Source organism: Bos indicus x Bos taurus, chromosome 9 (assembly GCF_003369695.1).
Source record: "Bos indicus x Bos taurus breed Angus x Brahman F1 hybrid chromosome 9, Bos_hybrid_MaternalHap_v2.0, whole genome shotgun sequence".
Taxonomy (NCBI): Eukaryota; Metazoa; Chordata; class Mammalia; order Artiodactyla; family Bovidae; genus Bos; species Bos indicus x Bos taurus.
Window position 1 is genome coordinate 13,188,325 of NC_040084.1, and position 25,131 is coordinate 13,213,455.

The 25,131-nt window shown below is 40.9% G+C and overlaps 1 protein-coding gene across 3 annotated transcripts in view; it reads right to left on the bottom strand.

Moving 5' to 3' along the window:
• Nucleotides 1–25,131, bottom strand: part of SLC17A5 (solute carrier family 17 member 5) — a 76,065-nt gene that overhangs the window by 9,305 nt on the left and 41,629 nt on the right. For all 3 annotated transcript variants that reach the window (XM_027550945.1, XM_027550944.1, XM_027550946.1), the window contains 4 exons: nucleotides 23,424–23,582; nucleotides 17,040–17,172; nucleotides 15,218–15,365; nucleotides 2,566–2,656 (listed from right to left, as the gene is read on the bottom strand). In XM_027550945.1, coding sequence (XP_027406746.1) covers nucleotides 2,566–2,656; nucleotides 15,218–15,365; nucleotides 17,040–17,172; nucleotides 23,424–23,582 — 531 coding nt within the window. The remainder of the gene's footprint in view (nucleotides 1–2,565; nucleotides 2,657–15,217; nucleotides 15,366–17,039; nucleotides 17,173–23,423; nucleotides 23,583–25,131) is intronic.

A 25,131-nucleotide genomic window follows, 5' to 3' on the forward strand; every position in this document is an offset into this window, starting at 1 on the left:
AATACACCAGGCTCCTCTGTCCACGGTCCTTCCCAGGCAAGAATACTGGAATGGGTTGCCATTTTCCTTCTCTAGGAGATCTTCCCAACCCAGGGATTGAACCTGTGTCTCCTGCATTGCAGGTAGATTATTTACTGCTGAGCCACCAGGGAAGCCCACTAAGTCATAGGGCAGCCCATTCCACACAGTAAAAGCTTTAAACAGAAAATTTGCTATTTATCTCCTCCTAACTCCTCTCTCAGAGAAGGCAATGGCAACCCACTCCAGTACTCTTGCCTGGAAAATCCCAAGGATGGAGGAGCCTGGTAGGCTGCAGTCCATGGGGTCGCTAAGAGTCAGACACGACTGAGTGACTTCACTTTCACTTTTCACTTTCATGTATTGGAGGAGGAAATGGCAACCCACTCCAGTGTTCTTGCCTGGAGAATCCCAGGGACGGCAGGGCCTGGTGGGCTGCCGTTTATGGGGTCACACAGAGTCGGACACAACTGAAGCAGCTTAGCAGCAGCAGCAGCAGCAACTTCTTTCTATCTGCTTTTGTGGAACTCTTGAGAGAAGTCACCATCTTTTGAATATGTGAAGACATCTATGCATGCCTGCTAAGTCACTTCAGTTGTGTCTGACTCTTTGTGACCCCATGGACTGTATGTAGCCTGCCAGGTTCCTCTGTTCATGGGATTCTCCAGTCAAGAATACTGGAATGAGTTGCCACACCCTCCTCCAGGGGATTTTCCCGACTCGGGGATTGAACCTGTGTCTCCTGCACTGCAGGCGGATTCTGTACCATTGAGTCACCAGGGAAGCCCAAAGACATCTATACATTTGCTAAATCTTCTGTTTTTCTAAACGTTCTTGATAATTTCAACTGTTTTTGTTCATTCGCACATGATTTCCTGATATCTTTGTGGTTCCACTTCTTGAATAATTCTACACTGCCAAATTTATTTGTTCAAACCAAAGACACAAGTCATGTATCTGCTCTAATATCACAACTCTTAAGGAGTTGCACGGGTTCAGTTACAAGATCTTCATTGTTCTATTGTTCTGTCTAAAATTCAGAGTGTTCTTTGAAATATACTTTCCCACCTACTAAGGCATTTAGCTTTTCATTGCTGTAAATAACTGCACAAGAATAGGCATTCAGCATTTTCAGTTTAGTTCAGTTCAGTCGCTCAGTCGTGTCTGACTCTGCGACTCCATGAATTGCAGCACGCCAGGCCTCCCTGTCCATCACCAACTCCCGGAGTTCACTCAGACTCACGTCCACTGAGTCAGTGATGCCATCCAGCCATCTCATCCTCTGTCGTCCCCTTCTCCTCCTGCCCCCAATCCCTCCCAGCGTAAGAGTCTTTGCCAATGAGTCAACTCTTCCCATGAGGTGGCCAAAGTACTAGAATTTCAGCTTTAGCATCAGTCTTTCCAAAGAACACCCAGGACTGATCTCCTTCAGAATGGACTGGTTGGATCTCCTTGCAGTCCAAGGGACTCTCAAGAGTCTTCTCCAACACCACAGCTCAAAAGCATCAACTCTTCGGTGCTCAGCTTTCTTCACAGTCCAACTTTCACATCCATACATGACCACTGGAAAAACCATAGCCTTGACTAGATGGACCTTTGTAGGCAAAGTAATGTCTCTGCTTTTGAATAGGCTATCTAAGTTGGTCATAACTTTCCTTCCAAGGAGTATGCGTCTTTTAATTTCATGGCTGCAATCACCATCTGCAGTGATTTTGGAGCCCCCCAAAATAAAGTCTGACACTGTTTCCACTGTTTCCCCATCTATTTGCCATGAAGTGATGGGACCAGATGCCATGATCTTCATTTTCTGAATGTTGAGCTTTAACCCAACTTTTTCACTCTCCTCTTTCACTTTCATCAAGAGGTTTTTTAATTCCTCTTCACTTTCTGCCATAAGGGTGGTGTCATCTGCATATCTGAGGTTATTGATATTTCTCCCGGCAATCTTGATTCCAGCTTGTGCTTCTTCCAGCCCAGCATTTCTCATGATGTACTCTGCATATAAGTTAAATAAGCAGGGTGACAATATACAGCCTTGACGTACTCCTTTTCCTATTTGGAACCAGTCTGTTGTTTCGTGGCCAGTTCTAGCTGTTGCTTCCTGATCTGCATATAGGTTTCTCAAGAGGCAGGTCAGGTGGTCTGGTATTCCCATCTCTTTCAGAATTTTCCACAGTTTCTTGTGATCCACGTGGTCAAAGGCTTTGGCATAGCAGAAATAGATGTTTTTCTGGAACTCTCTTCCTTTTTCCATGATCCAGCGGATCTTGACAATTTGATCTCTGGTTCCTCTGCCTTTTCTAAAACCAGCTTAAACATCTGGAAGTTCACGGTTCATGTATTGCTGAAGCCTTGCTTGGAGAATTTTGAGCATTACTTTACTAGCGTGTGAGATGAGTGCAATTGTGCAGTAGTTTGAGCATTCTTTGGCATTGCCTTTCTTTGGGATTCAGCATTTCACCCTTAATTAAATATACTCGATATAGATGTGCAGTTTCAAATGAACTGTTTAGACCTTTTTGGTTTATAAGTAAGTTATCTACTTACCTCAGGAGTAAGACTTCTAGCAATGATGGGCCCAATCATTCCAGGAATAGTGGCAAAGGTATTTGTGATGCCCAGGAGAATACCAGCATACCTGCAGAGACATTTTCATAGAGGTTTATTAATGTGTTACACAGTTTTTTTGGGGGGAGGGTGGGAATTGAACTTGTCTGTACTCCCTGCAATGGAAGTGCAGAATCTTAACCACTGAACCACCAGGCAATTCCCTGTGTTACACAATTAAGTAGCTTCTGTCCATAGATAACTACATTCCTATGCTGTACTCTTGTGAAATTTTATGTCTAAATGCAATGTCTTACTGAAATAGGACTAAATAGTTAGCTGCTGAAAACCTTGTATTTCAATAGTTCTAACATCATATAGAGGAACACAGCCATTGAAATGATCTCTTTTACAGTGAAATGGAGACATGCTGAGATATGATTTTCATACAAGATGGTGTCTAGATAGGAAGTTTCATGTATCTTAAAACTTTTTAAGTTAAAAAAAGAATTTATTTCCCGATTACAAAATTTATGTCATTGTTAAAAATTTTAAATAAGAAAAATACTATGAAGAAAGTAAGATTACTTATAATCCTTCTATGCAGAGACAATCAACAGTAACATTTTGGTAAATATCCTTTTTCCTGTATATATTTTAATATATCTAATAACATAACAATATATTATTATAGAAATGAGATATCAAGCACAGTTTCACAACTTATTTGTTGAACTTATTACATATCTTCCTGTAGCTAAATCCCTGCATATTGTCCTAGAAATTGATAAACTGAGTTTATAAATGCTGTGTGTATATGACAAAAATGCCTATTGATAAAAATTCTTTTCAGAATCTTTATTGTCCTCAAAGCTGGTACTTCATGTTTTAAGAGGTAATCATTCTCTAATTCAAGTTTGCTAATTTTGACCCCATAGTCTCCCTGAAAACTCATGTTTTATTCTCCTTTATTATTTCCAGTGCAACATATATGCTAATTCAATATATGCTGACCAGAGAAATGGTGTGTGACCCGCAGTTGGTCAGGTCCCACGCCTGGTCCTATGGGGCTCTGGCTGCACTGGCTGCTGGAGCTTTGTCCCCTGGAGACAAAGGGACAAAGTACCTTCTCCTGGGACTTGATTCTGAAGGATTATACAGTATGTAACATTTTGGATTACATGCTAGGGTTGCTGAACAGTATTCTAAGTTGTGTGTATTAAAGGAAAAACTTGGGATTTTGTCTTGCAGATGGCCCTACAACTCTAAATTTTGTAGACTGAGGCATCATTTGATATAGTCCTATGTGGCTCAGATGGTAAAGCGTCTGCCTGCAATGTGGGAGACCTGGGTTTGATCCCTGGGTTGAGAAGATCCTCTGGAGAAGGAAATGGCAATCGACTCTAGTTCTCTTGCTTGGAAAATCCCATGGACAGAGGAGCGTGGTAGGGTACAGTCCATGGGGTTGCAAAGGGTCAGACATGACTGAGAGAGTTCACTTTCACTTTATCTCCCCTGTATTTCCTGTACACTGGTAGTATCTATGGGCTTCTTTGGTGGCTCAGATGGTAAAGAATCTGCTTGCAGTGCAGGAGACCCAGGTTCAATCCCTGGGTCAGAAAGATTCCCTGGAGAAGGGAATGGCAGGCAACCCACTGCAGTACTCTTGCCTGGAGAATTCCATGGACAGAGGAGCCTGGCAGACTACAGTCCATAGGGTCGTGGCAGACTACAGACTTGAGATCCTAGAGGGTTCACTATATTTAGGTTTGATATTTTTAGCATGAAAACTCAATGGTGGTGGTAGAGTTAAAAATTAGTTAATCAAGTAAATTAAGTTGTTTTTTTATAAAAGTCACCTGTGCTGTGTGCAGTGCTTAGTCACTCAGTCGTGTCTGACTCTTTGCGACCTCATGGACTGTAGCCCGCCAGCCTCCTCTGTCCATGGGGATTCTCCAGGTAAGAATACTGGAGTGGGTTGATAGGCCCTTCTCCAGGGGATCTTCCCAACCCAGGGATCGAACCCAGGTCTCCCACATTGCAAATGGATTCTTTACTATCTGAGCCACAAGGGAAGCCCACGAATACTGGAGTGGAAAGCCTATCCCTTCTCCAGGGGATCTTTCCCACCCAGGACTTGAAATGGAGTCTCCTGCATTGCAGGTGGATTCTTTACCAGCTGAGCTACCAGGGAAGCCCAAAAGCCACCAAGTTATATACAAAGGCCAATTAGAGACTTTCAACTTTTTAATGAGATAATCAGTGATATTATAAAATAAAATTGTGGTCAAAATTAAAGAAGCTTGGTATTAATTAGACCATAAAGTATTATTGTGGGATGATACTGTTTCCGTTAGGTTTAGGATCCTCAGTACCTCGGTTGCAGACCGCTGATCTGAAATTCCTTGCCCCATTTTAGACGTGGAAAAGTGCCTGCTACGGACAGAACTGTGTCCTCCCCCAACCCACACTTCCAATGTGACTATATTTGGAGACAGGGCTTTTAAGAAGTAATTGAGGTTAAATGAGGTCATAAAGATAGGCTCCCAACCTAATAGGCTTGGTGGCCTTACCAGGAAAGGATGAAAGGCAGATTGCTCTCTCTGTTTCTGTGAGCTCCTATCGAGGAGAGGCCGCATGAGGACATAGTGAGAAGGTGACTGTCTGCAAACCAGGAGGGCAGCCCTCACCAGAACGCAACCCAGCAGGCACCCTGACCTCAGACTTCTAGCCTCCAGAATTGTGAGAAGATCAATTTCTGTTTTTCAAGCTACTCAGCCACATGGTGTTTTTATGGCATCCTGAGTTGATCGACACAGTGCCTAAATAAAATATCCTGCTGAACCCAATTCAGTTATCTGGAAACATCACAAATTTTTATATTGAAAACTGATTACACAGTGTGCAACAACAAACGAAAGAGCTCAGAGCTTTTTGGCTTATGCCCTTTAGGGAGCAGATCTTAAATTAACCAAGCTTGGCAGAACTTGTCCTTTTTTTTTTTTTTTAAAGCATTAACACCTTGGCAGTAGGAGGAACTGACTGCAGTGTTGCCAGGCCTTTTCAGTGACAGATATTAAGTGCAGATGAATGTTGTGAAATTCTAAATGTCAGCACCAAGAAGCTCATTCAAATACTTATATTACACTGGGCAAGAAAGGCCATGAAAGATTGATGAGAGCCTGGGGGAAAGAAATTGTTGTATGGACTCAGTCTGGATTCTGTGCTACTGGAGTCTTAGAATTCTGTGGGATTAATAGTTAAAAATCTATTCAAATCCTTTGAAATCTGAGTAACAAAATTATCCATAGAAAATATATATTTTAGTCCACAGAAGAAAAGGCTTAAAAAATACCATGTCAACATATATTTACATGCTAACAGGACTGATTGCCTGTTGAAAAACCTTATGCCAGGCAGGGTTCTAAGTAGTTTTTATATCTTATCCCACTTTAACAGTAAAATGAACCCCAAGAGGAAGGTTATCTTTACTCTATAGATAAGAAAGAAATAAAGACTATAAAATGTTACTCAATTTGTCTGGTTCCAAATCAGTACTTAATATTGGAATGTTATAATCTAAATGCTGGGGCTTGTAGCAAAAAATTAAGCATGAGAAAACTGATCTTTCCTACATTCTGAATTCAGTGATGACTGTTTTCAATAAGGCATTGTTACAGATATATAAATATCCATTAACAGAGGAATGGATAAAGAAGATGTGGTACAAAAAAAACAAAAACAAAAAAAAGAAGATGTGGTACATATGTTTAATGGAATATTACTCAACCATAAAAAAGAAAGAAATAATGCCATTGTAGGGCATTATGGATGGGCATGTGGAATCTAAAAAAAAGGTACAGATGAACTTATTTACAAAACAGAAATAGAGTCACAGATGTAGAAAAAGACTTATTTTTACTGGGAGGGGAAAGGAGAAGGATAAACTGTGAGACTGGGACTGACATACATGTACTGCTGCTGCTGCTGCTGCTGCTAAGTCGCTTCAGTCGTGTCCGACTCTGTGCGACCCCATAGACGGCAGCCCACCAGGCTCCCCCGTCCCTGGGATTCTCCAGGCAAGAACACTGGAGTGGGTTGCCATTTCCTTCTCCAATGCATGAAAGTGAAAAGTGAAAGTGAAGTGGCTCAGTCATGTCCAACTCTTAGCGGCCCCATGGACTGCAGCCCACTAGGCTCCTCCGTCCATGGGATTTTCCAGGCAAGAGTACTGGAGTGGGGTCCCATTGCCTTCTCTGATACATATACTACTATATATAAAAAAGATAACTAGTAAGGCTCTACTACATAGCACAGGGAAGTCTACTCAATACTGTATAATGACCTACACGGGAAAATAATCTAAAGAAGAGAGGATATATGGATACATATAATAGATTCATATACATATACAGCAAATTGATTCACTTTGCTGTCCAACTAATACAACATTGTAAATCAACTGGACTCCAACATAAATAAAAAACAACAACTATAGTTTATTATTTTAACCTCCTTGAGGATAGAATCTGGGTGTGCCCAGGACACATACCACTTTGGACAGTAGATGCTCAATAAATAATCTGTTGAATACATTTTTAAAAATTACGTCTTATTTCCCCACAATTTATTGAGTATTCTCAGAGTAAGAGGGAACAGGATGAACTAAAATTGTTGATTATGAAGATACTCCTCAAATGTGTAAGAAATACATCACTCACCCTAATGTCTTCCTTGGAACATAGTCGATTCTTATCACAGTTTCTAACCAATTATAACTATAATGGATGAAGGAGATCCAACAGTTCAAGCCATTTTAATAGTAAACACCAACTATTGCTGTCATCTGCCCATCCATCTATTCATTTAACAAATAATTCTTAAATTTTATTTATTTATTTATGTTTGGTCGAGCTGGGTCTTCACTGCTGTGTGGCATTTCTCTGGCTGTGGTGAACAGGTGCTATGCTTCACTGCAGTTCATGGGCTTCTCACCGTGGTGGCTCACTTAACAAAAAATTCCTAAGTATGTCATTTGTGTCCACCACTACAGAGGACTCTCATGTCCAGTAATGAATTAAACATAGTTCTTGTTCTCAAGGAGCTCACAGTTTACTTAATGAGAAAAACTATGGGTCAAAAATGTAATACAACCTAGTCACCACAATAATGGGCTTCCCAAGTGGCTCAGGAGTACGTCAAGGCTGTATATTGTCACCCTGCTTATTTAACTTATATGCAGAGTACATCATGAGAAACGCTGGGCTGGAAGAAGCACAAGCTGGAATCAAGATTGCTGGAAGAAATATCAATAACCTCAGATATGCATATGACACCACCCTTATGGCAGAAAGTGAAGAGGAACTAAAAAGCCTCTTTATGAAAGTGAACGAGGAGAGTGAAAAAGTTGGCTTAAACCCAATATTCAAAAAACAAAGATCACAGCATCTGGTCCCATCACTTCATGGCAAATAGATGGGGAAACAATGGAAACAGTGACAGACTTTATTGTCTTGGGCACCAAAATCACTGCAGATGGTGACTGCAGCCATGAAATTAAAAGACACTTGCTCCTTGGAAGAAAAGCTATGCCATATGTAGACAGCATATTATAAAGCAGAGATATTACTTTGCCAACAAAAGTCTGTATAGTCAAAGCTATGGTTTTCCCAGTAGTCATGTTTGGATGTGAGAGTTTGACCATCAAGACTTGGACATAAAGTGCCAAAGAATTGATGTTTTTGAACTGTGGTGTTGGAGAAGACTCTTGAGAGTACCTTGGACTGCAAGGAGATCAAACCAGTCAATCCTAAAGGAAATCAGTCCTGAATATTCATTGGAAGGACTGATGCTGAAGCTGAAGCTCCAATACTTTGGCCACCTAATATGAAGAGCTGACTCACTAGAAAAGACTCGGATGCTGGGAAAGATTGAAGGTAGGAAGAGAAGGGGATGACACAGGATGAGATGGTTGGATGGCATCACCAACTCAATGGACATGAGTTTCGGCAAGCTCCGAGAGATAGTGGAGGACAGGGAAGCCTGGTGTGCTGCAATGCATGGGGTCTAAAAGAGTTGGCCACGACTGAGTGACTCAAAAACAACAACAGGTGGTTCAGTGGGTAAAGAATCTGCCTGCCAGTGCAGCAGGTGCAGGGGATGTGGGTTCTATTCCTGGATTGGGAATATCCCCTGGAGGCGGGCATGGCAACCCACTCCAGTAGTACTCCTGCCTGGAGAATTCCATGGACAGAGGAGCCTGGCAGGCTACAGTCCATAGGGTCACAAAGAGTTGGACACGACTGAAGTGACTGAGCATGCATGCATCATCATGGGTATCTTCTTTACTCTTCAGGTCTAATCTATTGTCAAGTCACTTCTACTGTATTTACAAAGATCTCAACTCTATCTACCTCTTTACATCTTCTATCTCCATTCCAGGCCATCACCACCTCCTACCTGGGTTACTGCAATAGCCTCCTAATTGCTTTTCTCTGCTTGTATTTGTTCACACAAGAGTGACATTAAAAGTGACCAGAGAAGGTCACTTCCTACTTGCTTTGGATACAATTTAAAATACTTACTATAGCCAGGCTTCAGCAATATGTGAACTGTGAACTTCCTGATGTTCAAGCTGGTTTTAGAAAAGGCAGAGGAATCAGAGATCAAATTGCCAACATCTGCTGGATCATGGAAAAAGCAAGAAAGTTCCAGAAAAACATCTATTTCTGCTTTATTGACTATGCCAAAGCCTTTGACTGTGTGGATCACAATAAACTGTGGGAAATTCTGAAAGAGATGGGAATACCAGACCACCTGATCTGCCTCTTGAGAAATCTGTATGCAGGTCAGGAAGCAACAGTTAGAACTGGACATGGAACAACAGACTGGTTCCAAATAGGGAAAGGAGTACATCAAAGCTGTATATTGTCACCCTATTATTTAACTTATATGCAGAGTACATCATGAGAAACGCTGGACTGGAAGAAACACAAGCTGGAATCAAGATTGCCGGGAGAAATATCAATAACCTCAGATAAGCAGATAACACCACCCTTATGGCAGAAAGTGAAGAGGAACTCAAAAGCCTCTTGATGAAAGTGAAAGTGGAGAGTGAAAAAGATGGATTAAAGCTCAACATTCCGAAAACGAAGATCATGGCATCCGGTCCCATCACTTCATGGGAAATAGATGGGGAAATAGTGGAAACAGTGTCAGACTTTATTTTTTGGGGCTCCAAAATCACTGCAGATGGTGACTGCAGCCATGAAATTAAAAGACACTTACTCCTTGGAAGAAAAGTTATGACCAACCTAGACAACATATTAAAAAGCAGAGACGTTACTTTGCCAACAAAGGTCCATCTAGTCAAGGCTATGGTTTTTCCTGTGGTCATGTATGGATGTGAGAGTTGGACTGTGAAGAAGGCTGAGCGCCAAAGAATTGATGCTTTTGAACTGTGGTGTTGGAGAAGACTCTTGAGAGTCCCTTGGACTGCAAGGAGATCCAACCAGTGCATTCTGAAGGAGATCAGCCCTGGGATTTCTTTGGAGGGAATGATGCTAAAGCTGAAACTCCAGTACTTTGGCCACCTGATGCGAAGAGTTGACTCATTGGAAAAGACTCTGATGCTGGGAGGGATTGGGGGCAGGAGGAGAAGGGGATGACAGAGGATGAGATGGCTGGATGGCATCACTGACTCGATGGACGTGAGTCTGGGTGAACTCCGGGAGTTGGTGATGGACAGGGAGGCCTGGTGTGCTGTGATTCATGGGGTCGCAAAGAGTCGGACACGACTGAGCGACTGAACTGAACTGAACTGATAGGCCCCTACTTACTCCCCAGTGGCCTTCTTCCCTGCATCTCAGCCACAGGTGACCTCTCAGTTAAGTGAAATATAGAGTTTTGGAATGAATGTCTATGTGCTTCCAAAGTTCATATGTTGAAGTCTTGACCCTCAATGTGATTGCATTTGGAGACAGGCTCTTTACGAGGTGATAGAGGTTAAATGAGATCATAAGGAGCGGGACTCTCATCTGACAAAGCTGATGCCCTTATAAGAAGAGTGAGAGACATCAGAGCTCTCTGCACACACCCATGCACACGTACCCAGGGAAAGGCCATGTGAGCACAGAGCAAGGAGTTGGCCCTTCTGCCAACCAGGAAGAGTGCTCACCAGAAACCAAGGTGTCGGCACCTTGATGGGAATTCTCGCCTCTAGAACTGTAAGAAAATTTCTGTCGTTTAAGGTACTCAGTCTGTGTGTTTTATTCTGGCAGCCCAAGCAGACTGAGACACACACCAATTTCCTCTTCCTGCCATGTAAATTCTCCTGTCAAGAACACTACTTCCTTTTTGCCTAACTTCTTGCTTATCTTTGAGGCTTTAGCTTAAATAAGTATCAGTTCCTCAGAGAGACCTTCCCTTGCTCCCTGATCTGCCTTATGCCCCCTATTATATTCTCTTACTTTCTCTTCAAAAAGTTAGTTTTTATTTGTTTCTTTCATGTCTACCACCCTAGACTAAGAGTTCCACAGGCCAGGGCTGGGCTGTGTTGGCTGACACTTAGTAGGTGGGCACGTGATAAGCATTTGCTGAAAGAATGAATTCATAACTTATTACAATTATTTTTTATTGTTTCTTTCCCAAACTAGACTGATTGCCTTGTGAGCAGGAGCTGGGTTTTATTCTCTATAGTGCCCCGTGGAGGGTTGAATGTACAACTGGTACTATACAGACATTTGTTGTATGCACTAGAGGACTGGGCCAGACCTGGGCCTCATGCTTGAAAGCACAGGGATATAAAGGATCCTTTAGATCCCTGAGGATCTAAAGATGCAGATTCTGGTTCACTAAGTCTGGAGAGATGCCTGAGAATCTGCATTTTGCACAAGCTCTCATGTAATGATGCCAGTGGTCCATGGACCAGAGTCCTCATAGATAAGAATACTCTAAATCTTTCCTAGTTCTAACTTTCTATGATAAAACTATACACTGTATCAACTATACACGTATACCCTGCATGTACGAACTATGCACTGTATACCCTGATGTACGAACTGTGCACTGTAGTTTACAAAAACAATGTCACCCGTTTAACTTACTTCCAGGGAAATCCTTTCCAGATTCCTTTTCTAATCAATCGCATAAGGGAACATATTTCAGTCCTTTAATTATTGCTATGCCTTGAATCCTTTTCTGTAATGAGACTTAGTCTACTTTGTAAATACCACGTCTACCTCAAGTCCCGAGCAGAGATGTGTTTAGGCCTTTGGGCTCCTGCTTAGGCCCATCTGCTGAAAAGGCTTCTTACACCTTCACTCCTTTTATGTCAATGGGCTCTTAATTATTTCAGTTACGTTTGTATCCGATCTTTCAAACTGTCACTATATTTAACAAGGTTTTCTTGAGGTTAATTTACTTTTCAAGTCTTCTTCTCTTTCCTCACTATGTTAAGCTCCTTTAGTTTAGTTTTGTTTTTTTTTAATTAAAAAAATTTTTTTTGGTTGCCCTGCACGGCATGTTGGATCTTATTAACAGCCCCCTTAACAGGGATTGAACTTGTGCACCCTGCACTAGAAGTGAGGAGCCTTAACCACTGGACCACTGGGGAATTCTAAAACTCCTTTAGTTCTAAACTCAACAACATGTATACTTAACATTTTCTAGCTTGTAAAGTTCACAAAATTCTTCCCCTGTTTCTCATAAGAAAGAGCATTAAAGCAAAGTGTTGATTGACACACAGTAAGGTCAATACACAAACAGGTTTTTAGAAAGGATTTTGTCATGATACTGAATACGAAAATCTGTTTTCCAGGCTTCCCTGGTGGCTCAGCGGTAAAGAATCTGCCTGCCAACGCAGGAGACACCGGTTTGATCCCTGGTCCTGGAAGATCCCAGTACCGGGGAGCAACTAAGCCCGTGCACCCCAACTATTATGCCTGCGCTGTAAAGCCCAGGAGCTGCAACTACTGAAGGCCACGTGCCCAAGAGCTCTGTTCTGCAGCGAGAGAATCCATCACAACGAGAAGCCTGCACACCGCAACCAGAGTAGGCCCCACTTGCCACAACTCGAGGAAAGCCCACACAGCAGCAAAGACCCAGCACAGCCAAAAATAAATACATAAAATAAAATGATAAAAAAAGAAAATCTATTTTCCGTCTTCCATGCATGTAATTGATTGACAGCACTGCCGATGGCCCTGCACAGCACTGCCGGGGGTCAACAGGACAGACTTGGGCCCTGGACCCTCAGAGGTGACAGCACCAGAGCTTTTGCTTGGCTATCTTTTGTTTCAAATCGTTTCTTGGCCCAATACCCACATGTCACTCGTTTTCTTTCCTCGGTTCCCCACTGTTAAGGGTATGTAGATGGAAGCTCCTATTTTTTTTTTAGCATGATCATGTACATCAAGCACTCAACAGCTATGGATTGGGGGTGCTTCTCCTTGTGTAGAAGTTGTGATATGGATATATAAGATGTCTCAGTCTGAGAAAGCTCCTAAACAGACTAGGGCGAGAAGAAAGAGAAGAGTTACATTCAGAAATAATTACAAATTAAGCTATGATATCCAGCATAAAATTATAAACTGAGAAAAGGAAGAGAGAAAAAAGCACAAGGGTCTGGAAAGGCTTAATGAAGAACTGGGATGTGAGCTGGGAAGGATTCATACGGGTGGGGAGGAAAGGAGATGGACCAGAGGCTGAGAATGAATCCCAGTGGAAGGCGTTGTGGACAGCAGACAGGACTCTGCCTGGAGCCAGGCATACAAAGACTCTGATCCTGCGGTGCCTTCTTGGACTTCTTATACAAAACAAGAGACTGGATTAGAATGATTTCAAAGGTCCATGCAAGTTCTATGAGCATCAGTTTATTGGTGCTTATCTAGAAGTATTTATTGAAGGGATGGGAAACTGAGGATTAATAGGAATAGGAAGATTCTGGGGTAATCTAGGTGTGAAAAAATGGGGCTAAGGGGTAGGAGACTACTTGTCTTTTCTCTAAAAATAAATTCATATTCATTATTTTAAAAACATTAAGTGCACCGAATCCTCTGGGTTAAAATATTCACACAGTCCCCCCCCTCTACCTTCTATCAACTGGCACAAAAGAATTCTAGAAGAATGTGGCCCAAAGAATACTTCCAGAGAAATAGCTATTGAAAGAATTCTGGGCTTAAAAGTAGGATCCTAGGGGAAGTTTTGCCTCTATCATGTATTAGCTGGGCGATACAAGATGAGTCACTTGACTTCTCTGAATCTGAGTTTTCTCAGTCATAAAATAGGTCAAGAATTCCTTTCTCAAAGGAATGCTTTGAGGATCAAACAAGATAATGTTTGTGAAGAGGGTTTATATGCTATCAAGTACTAAACAAATATATTTGCACATAGGTAAGATGGACAGGGAGGCCTGGCGTGCTGCGATTCATGGGGTCGCAGAGTCGGACACGACTGAGCGAGTGAACTGAACTGAACTGAACTGAAGATCATAACTGGACAAACAACTTGGTCTGGTCTTGGGCATTCATCCAACCAACTAAATGCTTACCGTGGCCAAGCTCCATGGTGAGCCCTGAGAACGTTAAGACTCTGAAGAACTCTGCCTTCACTGAGGTCCTATTCTAGCTGGGTGGTGTATATAATGTTTTTACAGAGGTGATGATAGTTAAACGTTTAAATTTAAAAACAACTTCATGCTTTAATTATTATGTAAACTGAAACTTTGTTTAAAGATTTAAGTCAGTCTTAGGGCAGTCAAATTCATAGACACAAGAAAATAGAAGGGCAGTTGCCAGGGAGCGGGGGTGAGGGAGGAAGAATGGGAGTTAGTGTTTAATGGGTCCAGGCTCTCAGCTTGGGAATATAAAAAAGAGTTCTGGAACGTGCTTCCCTGGTGGTTCTGTGGTAAAGAATCTGCCTGCCAGTGCAGGACACGTGGGTTCGATTCCTGGTCCAGGAAGATCCCCTGTGCCTCGGGGCAGTTGAGTCTGTGTGCCACAACTGCTGAGCCAGCACGCACCCTAGAGCCCTTGTTCCACAAAAAAAGCCAACGCAATGAGAAGCCAGCACACTGCAACCAGAGAGCAGAACTTGCTCTCCTCAACTAGAACAAAGCCTGAGCAGCAATGAAGAACCAGCGTGACTAAATAAAGAAATAAATATTAAAAAAAAAAAAAAGAGTTCTTGAATGGATCATGTTGATGGTTGCATGACAATGTGAATGGATGCACTTAATGAAGGGATACTTAGGAAATTTGGAATGGACATATAGACTCTGCTATATGTAAAATGGATAACCAACAAGGACCTACTCTGTAGCACAAGGAACTCTGTTCAATGTTATTTGGAAGCCTGGGTAGGAGGGGGTTTTGGGGGAGAATGGATACATGTATATATTTGGCTGAGTCCCTTTGCTGTTCCCCTGAAACTTTCACGACATTTTTAATTGGCTATATCCTAGTACAAAATTAAAAGTTCAAAAATAAATAAATAAAAATACATTAGAATTTCTAAGATATTTTAAAAATGGTATCAATAGTAAAGTTTATGTTATGCATAATTCACTACAATTAATGATTAATAATGATCAAATGATTAATAATTTAAATAATAACTTAAAGCTAATCTGAACCAATCTTAAATCAGTACTTACGAAGGAGCAATGTCCAGATGATTAATGCTAAATCCAGAAGAGCAAAAGCCTCCCAGTGTTGTTGATATGGTTAGGAATGCAACAGCCAAGGAATAATCACAGCCTATAAATCCTGCAGCGACCAGGAATATCGCAGGTCCAATCATCCCTGGAGTTAAAACGTTACAGAAAGAAAAAAACAAGCCCCAGCATTAGTATTTGCTTGCTGTTTAATACAGCATAAATCTGAGATTTGATATTACTGCCACCTACTGTAGAAACATTGTACTGCCTGGAAGACTCAGCTTCAATTATAGTTTCATAAATAAAGGAAATCAGTCCTGAATATTCATTGGAAGGACTGATGCTGAAGCTGAAACTCCAATACTTTGGCCACCTGATGTGAAGAACCGACTCATTTGAAAAGACCCTGATGCTGGGAAAGATTGAAGGCGGGAGGAGAAGGGGACGACAGAGGATGAGATAGTTGGATGTCATCACTGACTCAATGGACATGAGTTTGCGCAAGCTCCAGGAGTTGGTGATGGACAGGGAAGCTTGGCATGCCGCAGTCCATGGGGTAGCAAAGAGTCAGACACGACTGACTGAGCGACTGAACTGAACTGAAATAAAAAGTGCTGGAAAATATATAGGATTAATGCAACTATTATAAAAGTTAAAAAATCTCTTTATGCAATGTTATTAAATTTACATGTGACCAGGACTCAGCTAATGTTCTACAATGTTTGAGAAAAGAGCAAGAGAATGACTAAAACATACGGTTCCAGAGAGAGGCAACATTTGATACAGAATATGATTCAAAATTCACATAACCAAAGAAAGTAAACTAAATAATAAACTTTGTTAGATAAGGTTAGGAAAATACTCCATCTAGGTTTTGACAACTGAAACCGGTACGCGGAGTTTATTACAGGCAATTATGCATAACATCGGAGAAGGCGATGGCAACCCACTCCAGTACTCTTGCCTGGAAAATCCCATGGATGGAGAAGCCCGGTAGGCTGCAGTCCATGGGGGTCGCTCAGAGTCGGACAGGACTGAGCGACTTCACTTTCACTTTTCACCTTCATGCATTGGAGAAGGAAATGGCAACCCACTCCAGTGTTCTTGCCTGGAGAATCCCAGGGACGGGGCAGCCTGGTGGGCTGCTGTCTATGGGGTCACACAGAGTCGGACACGACTGAAGCAACTTAGCAGTAGTAGTAGCAAGCATAACATAAAAGTAATATAGGAAGGGATGTAACGAGCAGCTGCTGTGTTTTCTGTGCCTATAGCAGGGCCATTCAGTAACTCTCTATGATGATGGAAATGCTGTATTTGTAGATACTGCAACCAAGGAACTTAGTAGTTGTCTTACATCGTTTTAAAATTCACTTTTCTGAAATCAGAGTCTGAAACATGATTATTTAAGGTTCCTTTGAGTTCTTTGATTTATGGGTCCTCATTTGCTATAATGATGCTAGTATTTATTTTTGATTGAAATTTAAAATAGAAAAGGGATGGAGACTTTCTTACTTTCATTGCAAACTTAGAGTTGAAAACAAAATGATTTATAAAAATTCTGGGGAAGATATTTAGCAAAGCAAGCCTTTTTTTTTTTATAGCTATAAGAGTATGGTAGAGATAACAGGATATTATAAATCGCAATCCTCAAAATGCATCATTCAAAAAGAACCATCTTATACAGACATGTACTACGTGTGTTAAAATATATTGTTTTGATATGTGAACAAATAACTAATATTATCACTTTTACTTTGCCTTTCAACGTAAACACAGTAAATAATTGTAAACCAAAACAACATGATTCATTTTTACCTACCTATAAGGCTAAAAACTCTTCGAACCCATAGAGTTGAAAAATTCCATCTTGCCCTTAAATTGTCAGCAGCTTGACCAGACAGGATCATACATAACCAACAGCCTAAATAAGGGACTGCAGATAAAAACCCATTCTGGAAGGAATAAGAAGATCCAGGATTGATGGAGGGAAAAAGAACCAAAATCACACACACACACACATACACATACCCTTACCACCACATGAAATACATAGCAGTATTGTGCTAATTTTTACATAATACAGTAAGCAAGTTCGGTTTTTACAAGGATTCCGGGATTCAGCTCAATGCAGTCCCGGAGAGCCTGTCTCACGGGGAACCAGAGCTCCCCGTAGTCTAGTCTGCTTAGGGTGATCTTGAATGCTATTTTGGGATTTGGGCTCTAGCTTCAGTGAGAGGATGTCTTCCTATTAGCCTAGGGCTTTCTCCCATAGGACAGTCTTAATTTATTTATTTTGAAAACATTTTTTAATTATAAAATAAAATTCAGAGAAAATCACATTAGTCAAATGCACAGCTTAATGAATTATTTTAAAGTGAGCACCATCCAGATGCTGTTAGAAACTGCTCTCTTCCGGCTTCTTGCTTGAGGATGCCCAGACCTACTTCAGCTGCATCAGTGCCGGGCGCTGATGAAGGTGAAGTGACAGCAGAGGAGCCCAGGGCTGCTGGTGCCCCCCCCCCCCACCACCGCCCCCCACCTTGCTCCAGGGTGACGAGGATGCATGGAAGAAGTAGATGAGGAGTTTCTCATCAGACTTTGTGCCCTCTGTATCGTGTCCCCGTGATTCCCCTGGCAGTAGCCCCAGTGGCCCTGGCCCATCCAGCTCCCTCTGCTGATGTCCAGTGGTTTTATTTCCATCCTTCTGTCTAAGGCAGGATACAAGGGCCTCAGGCTCTATTCCTTTCCACGTCTGACATGGGGTTTGAATGTTACGTGTTGTCTTTTTGGTTTATTTTGTTCTGAAATTAAAGTATGCAACATAAAGAAGATGCAGTTTAAAAAAACAGTGCCTGGAGCACTCGCACATGCTTCGAGCAGAGGACAAAGGTGGTGGGTGATAGAGAGAGCTCTATTTTTCCCCCCTCTTCTCTTCCTCTACAACACTACCTAAACAAAATGAAAAAACCATGAGATATGAAACAGAATGTCTCATGGAAATGTGTTATTCGTTTTGATTTGACTGCTTTTCAGGAAATCACCCATTCTGGAAAATGAAGAAAGCATACTCAAAAAAAAATTTTCTTTCTATTCATTTTTTCTTTAAGCACAACCTGAGGTGCCAAGCCTAAATGGCCCAATTCTGATAAAAACAAAGGTTTTCCAGAAACAGACACAGACTTAAGAGAATGAACTTATGGTTTCTGGGGAGGGGGGAAGATGGCTGTAAGGGATAGTTAGGGAGTCTGGGAGGGACATGTACACGCTACTGTAGTCAAAATGGATAACCAACAAGGACCTACTGTACAGCCCAGGGAACTCTGCTCAATGTTATGTGGCAGTCCGGATAGAAGGGAAGTTTGGGGGAGAATAGATACATGTATATGTTTGGCTGAGTTCCTTTGCTGTTCAACCTGAAACTATCACAAGATTGTCTGTTGATTGGTTATACCCCAATACAAAGTAAAAAGTTAAAAAGAGAACACTTTTTAGTCTGAGAGAGATGGGTACACCTGTTAGAGATGTACAAACACAAAAAAGGTAGAAAGATATTTTATCACTGATACTAAAATCTGGTAATAATAATTGTTTTTCCAAGAAAAACAATTTATTCTTATATTTTGATTTGTTCTGTAGTTGGTTCTAGATTTTTGTTTCTTTTTTCTCTGTTGCTATAGTTGTTGATTTTATTATTTTATTGTTACTATTATTAATGTATTTATTATTAATTATTTTATTATTACTATGGACTCTCTTTAAGCTTTTTCTTTTTTAAATTTAATTTAATTTTACTTTTTAACTTTACAATATTGTATTGGTTTTGCCATATATCAACATGAATCCGCCACAGGTTTACACGTGTTCCCCATCCTGAACCCTCCTCCTTCTTCCTTCCCTGTACCATTCCTCTGGGTCGTCCCAGTGCACCAGCCCCATTAAGCTTTTGAGAAATATTTTTTATTTACTTTTTTATTTATTAAAATTGTTTTAACTGGAGGATAATTAGTTTACAATATTGTGATGGTTTTTGGCACAGTTCAACATGAATTGGCCATAGGTATACATGTGGCCGCCCCATCCTGGTAATAATTTTATCTAATAAATAAATTCTATTTGTCTAATAAATAAATCCCATCTATCGAATAAATACATTCCACCTAATAAATCTGGTAGTAATTCTAAGCATAATTAATGGAATAGATCAGCAAAAGTTGCTAATATTTTAAATTTAAGAGTGCTTAAGAAAAGATATAATTTTTTATCACAATTTGTGATCTATTTTCAGATGTTGTATGCTTCTAGTTCCACTTCTATGGTTGAATATTTTTCTTTTTTCTGGTATTGAGTAATTTCTTCTTTAACTTTATTCCATTTAGAATTCTGCATAGTGGGGAACCTCCCTGGTGGTTCAGTGGCTAAGACTCCGGCTCCAATGCAAGGGGCCCAGGGTTTAATCATTGGTCAGGGAACTAGATCCCACGTGCCACGACTAACAGCTCACGTGCCGCAACTAAGACCCAGTTCAGCCAAATAAATAAGAGATGCTAAAAACAAAAGGAATTCTGCAGAGAGGGACCACATCTATTGTTTGTGGCAGAACTTTACACATGAATAACTGTAGCAAATGGAGAAGAGAATTTTCTGACCTTGGCCTTGTCCTCTGCTGGGCTAAGACCAACAATAACTAGTTACTGAATTTTTCCACTTAAAATTCCAGTGGTGAAAACTCCCCTGAAAACCTAAAACTGCTAACATCTTCAACATTTATACCACATGTATATGTCCATGGGTGTCTTCTATAGTTATTAAGCATTCGGTTCAAGGATATAGTCCCTTGTATTCATTTATTTAAAAAATTGATTCCAAAATGTTAATATTCAAAATAGGCCAACAGATACTGCTTCAACTCTCACTGAGTTGTAAGAAATAGGGACACTAGGAAAAAATGAGGAAAAAGTAAAAGTGATGATAACTAATAAAACTAAACATATAACAAAGCAAGCTTATAACAAATGATCAGATCTTTAAACTTTTTAATTAATGAGATTATAATTTTAAATACAATGCATTTCAAATCAAGCTTTATTTTGAACAAAGGCTGTTTCATGAATGTAGTATGCTGATTTTTCAAGGAAAAAACCATTAAAAAAGAGGCTTCTATATAATAAGAGAATCATTTTCAAACTCTATTCACATTTCTTTTAATTTTGATTCAAAAAGCAAATGCCTTTTTTTTTTTTGGTTTGTTTTATTTTGGTATGAAAATGCCAAGTAAAAAGATTCTAGTTTTTTTTTAAGATTCTAGTTTTAAAGTCTTTCATTACAGAACTAAAAAAATATTAATGAAAAATAAATGAAGGCAATTAAGTACATATACTAATCAACATTCAGAAAACTAAGATCATGGCATCTAGTTCCATCACCTCATGGGAAGTAGATGGGGAAACAGTGGAAACAGTGTCAGACTTTATTTTGGGGGCTCCAAAATCACTGCAGATGGTGACTGCAGCCATGAAATTAAAAGACGCTTACTCCTTGGAAGGAAAGTTATGACCAATCTAGATAGCATATTAAAAAGCAGAGACATTACTTTGCCAACAAAGGTTTGTCTAGTCAAGGCTATGGTTTTTCCAGTGGTCATGTATGGATGTGAGAGTTGGACTGTGAAGAAAGCTGAGCGCCGAAGAATTGATGTGAGAGTTGGACTGTAAAGAAAGCTGAGCGCCAAAGAATTGATGCTTTTGAACTGTGGTGTTGGAGAAGACTCTTGAGAGTCCCTTGGACTGCAAGGAGATCCAACCAGTCCATTCTGAAGGAGATCAGCCCTGGGACTTCTTTGGAAGGAATGATGCTAAAGCTGAAACTCCAGTACTTAGGCCACCTCATGCGAAGAGTTGACTCATTGGAAAAGATTCTGATGCTGGGAGGGATTGGGGGCAGGAGGAGAAGGGGACGACAGAGGATGAGATGGCTGGATGGCATCACTGACTCGATGGACGTGAGTCTGAGTGAACTCTGGGAGTTGGTGATGAACAGGGAGGCCTGGTGTGCTGCGATTCATGGGGTCGCAAAGAGTCGGACATGACTGAGCGACTGAACTGAACTAATTACCAGTCAGCTATTGATACCGCATTCTTTTTATAGTTCTCCTGGGACATTTTCAAAAAGAAGCATCAAGTGGAATGATCCTTAAATTTGCATGCAATTTGTCACTACGGTAGGGGACTACAGTCAAGCTCTGTTAACAGAGAGCTTAGGAAAAATGAGGTTGCTTGCAACAAATCCATCCCAAGCTATGGGTAAAGCCTCAGTTCAGTTTAACTTCTGTTAATGCAATTGGTGGATATATTTCAGTATAATGGATTTTGTTTTTCAAAAGTAGCCGGAGGAGTTCTTCACAGCTTAGCCGTCTAGGTCAAGTTTAAGGTTTGGTCTATGTGGCCAACGTTTTCAGTATGCTTTGGAATTGAGTGACTGAAAAGTTCACTTTAACAGTGTTGATAGCTTTAGGTCCATGTAACCACTGCAGTTGTGCAGTCAGCCTTACTGTCTTTACATTCACCACCCAGGCTGCTACTTTTTCTTCCAGGGTTTCCACTCTGGCTCAGTAATAGTTCTTGGGGGAATATACCATATTTTATTTATCTGTTCATCAGCTGACACCATTTGGGTTGTTTGCACCTCTTGGTTATTATGAATAATGATGTTATAAGCTTTTGTGTACGTGTACATGTTTTTGCGTGCACATATGTTTTCAGTTCTCTTGGGTATAGACTCAGAAATGGAATTATTGGGTCATAATAACTTTATGTTTAACTTTTAGATGAACTGCCAAACTGTTTTCCATGGCAGCTACACTTCACATCCTACCAGCAATGTATGAAGGATCCATTTCCTCTGCATCCTTACCAACACCTGTTATTTTCTGTTTTATTTATTTTTTATTCTGATAGGCGTGAAGTGGCATCTCATTATGGTTCTGAGTTCCATTTCTGTATTGAGTAATAGTGTTGAGCATCTTTACATGGGCTTATTGGTCATCTTCACATTTTCTTTGGAGAAATGTCTATTTAAATCCTCTGCCCATTAAAAAAATTGGGTTATTTAGCTTTTTATTATTGAGTTGTATAAATTCTTTACATATTTGGAATACTTAATCCTTATCAAGTATATGATTTGCAAATATTTTCTCCCATTCAATGGATTTTCATTCTGGATAATATCCTTTGAGGCACAAAAGGTTTCAATTCTGGTGAAGCCCAACTTATCAGTTTTTTCTTTTGGTCATGTGTGCTTTTGGGGTCATATGTGAGAAGTTGTTGTTCAGTGCCAGGTCACAAAGATGTACACTTCTAAGAGTTTTATCATTTTAACTCCTAACATTTATGTCTTTGATTCATCCTTCATTTGAAGACAAAAAACACTACCAAGTTTTCTTACAAAGTATGCCTCTTTCTCTTTATGTTTTTCTTCAATTTCTTTAGAGACAAAATCCATCAACACAGAGGTAATAGGAATTGTCTCCATTTGATGAGATCAGAAGGAATTGACAGTTTTAGGGAGATATGTCTTATACAGCTTTACAACTATAGCTCTGCCAATACAGAGCAACCTCTGCACAATAATCTTGTGCCTTCCAACACCCCACTCGGCTGCCAGCAGAGTCCTGCCACCATCCCTTTTACAAGGGAATACAGTATCACCTGCAGGGCTACCCTGGTGGCTCAGACGGTAAAGAATTTGCCTGCAACGCAGGAGACCAGGGTTTGATCCCCGGGTCAGAAAGATCCCCTGGAGAAGGGAATGGCTACCCACTCCAGTATTCTTACCTGGAGAATTCCATGGACAGAGGAGCCTGGTGGGCTACAGTCCATAGGGTCATAGAGAGTCAGACACAACTGAGTGACTAACATACACATACACACACACATACACACACACAGTACTACCTGTATTTGTCATCTGAGATCCTGGCATGTTACTGGGCACTAGTGAGATCTTCACAGTTAAAGGGGATACTAGCCAACATACCCTGAATCAAGAGTTAACACAGACAGAGCAAAGCAACAAGCGAGGCTAAAAAGAGAAGTCTTTAGAATTTAGTATAAAAGTAAAATGCAAGATGCAAAATAACTGAGTTTCACAGAGATAGGAACAAATTCGGTATATTCTCTGTAAGAAGTAGATGCTTATTTTTTCTTACCTCTTGAATATTGAACCTTAGGACTTCCTTCATGTAAGTAGGCAATAAGGTCAATAAAGTATAAAAAGTCCAGTTGTAAGAAAAATGTGCAACTACAATAGCCCAGAGTGGCAGTGATTTCAGCATGGGTATCCATGGCACTGACTTCTGTGAAGAGAGCTAGAAAACAAGCAAACAAACACCAGGTGTAATTGGGATAAGCTACAGCTATGCTTGGGCTTCCCTGGTAGCTCAGCTGGTAAAGAATCTGCCTGCAATGCAAGAGACCCCAGTTCGATCCCTGGGTCGGGAAGATCCCCCAGAGAAGGGATAGGCTATCCACTCCAGTATTCTTGGGCTTCCCTGGTGGCTCAGATGGTAAAGAATCTGCTTGTAATGCGGGAGATCTGGGTTTGATACCTGGGTCAGGAAGATCCCTTGGAGGAGGGCATGGTGACCCACTCCAGTATTCTTGCCTGGAGAATCCCTGCAGGCAGAGGAGCCTGGCGTGCTACAGTCCATGGGGTCTCAAAGGGTCGGACATAACTAAGTACAGCACAGGACAGCTATGTTTAAATCTGTATCTTATCAGCTAAAATTTCATCTAGAACACATTATCAATCTTGGCTAGTAAATCTTAGATTTCTGAAACAACTCTAAAAATATTAAATAGCAATAGAAACTCCATGATTCAGATTAGAAGAAAAAAACAGAAATGTAATCTTAGAGCTCAAAGGTCAAACTAAAAATGCCTTATAAGTGTCAGAAGTCCCCTGAAGTATTAATTTCTCCACCTTAAAAAGAAAGGACAGTTTAATAATCAAATTCAGAGGCTGACATAAGGGCAAAGGTAAGAGACTGGAAGTCCTATTAGAATTCATATTTCATTCTCCAATCTTTATTCAATTACAGTGATTTATAAGAACTGTGCAATAAAAGGTTTTTTATGTAGCCATCTGGAGTAATGGTCTTCAAAGCAGGGTATAAACATCCCAGGGGTCGCAAGATGATCCTCCACTGCGTGGAAAGGCATACTAGATCTATCTATACTCACTATACTCATTTTAAAACAAGAAATTAAGTTGTATTCATATTTAACAAATAGGTTGGCCCTGGAATATGTCAGATAATCACATATTGTCTGATTTCCCCAATCAAAAGGGGTTTAATGGCATCCTTACTTGTTGGTCTGCCCTTGGTGTAGTATTACAGCACACTTTAGTTTACACCTGCCTTTCAGAATGGATTTATGGGTTTCATTAGCCAGTTTTAACAAAAACAAATCTACAGAATTAACAAGGACTGACTTCCCTGGTGGCGCAGACAGTAAAGCGTTTGTCTGCAATGCGGGAGACCCAGGTTCAATCCCTGGGTTAGGAAGATCCCCTGGAGAAGGAAATGGCAATCCACTCCAGGACTGTTGCCTGGAAAATCCCATGGACAGAGGAGCCTGATAGGCTACAGCCCATGGGGTCGCAAAGAGTCGGACATGACTGAGTGACTTCACTTTCCCTTTCCCTGGTGGTTTAGTGGTTAAGCATCTGCCTGCCAATCCAGTGACCCAGGTTCGATCCCTGGCCAGGGAAGATTCTGCAGGCTGCAGGGCAGCTAAGCCCACTTGCCACAACTACTGAGCCCACACACCTAGACCTCGGGCTCTGCAATGAGAGAAGCCACCGCAGTGAGAAGCCTGTGCACCACACCTAGAGAGCAGCGCCTGCTGGCTGCA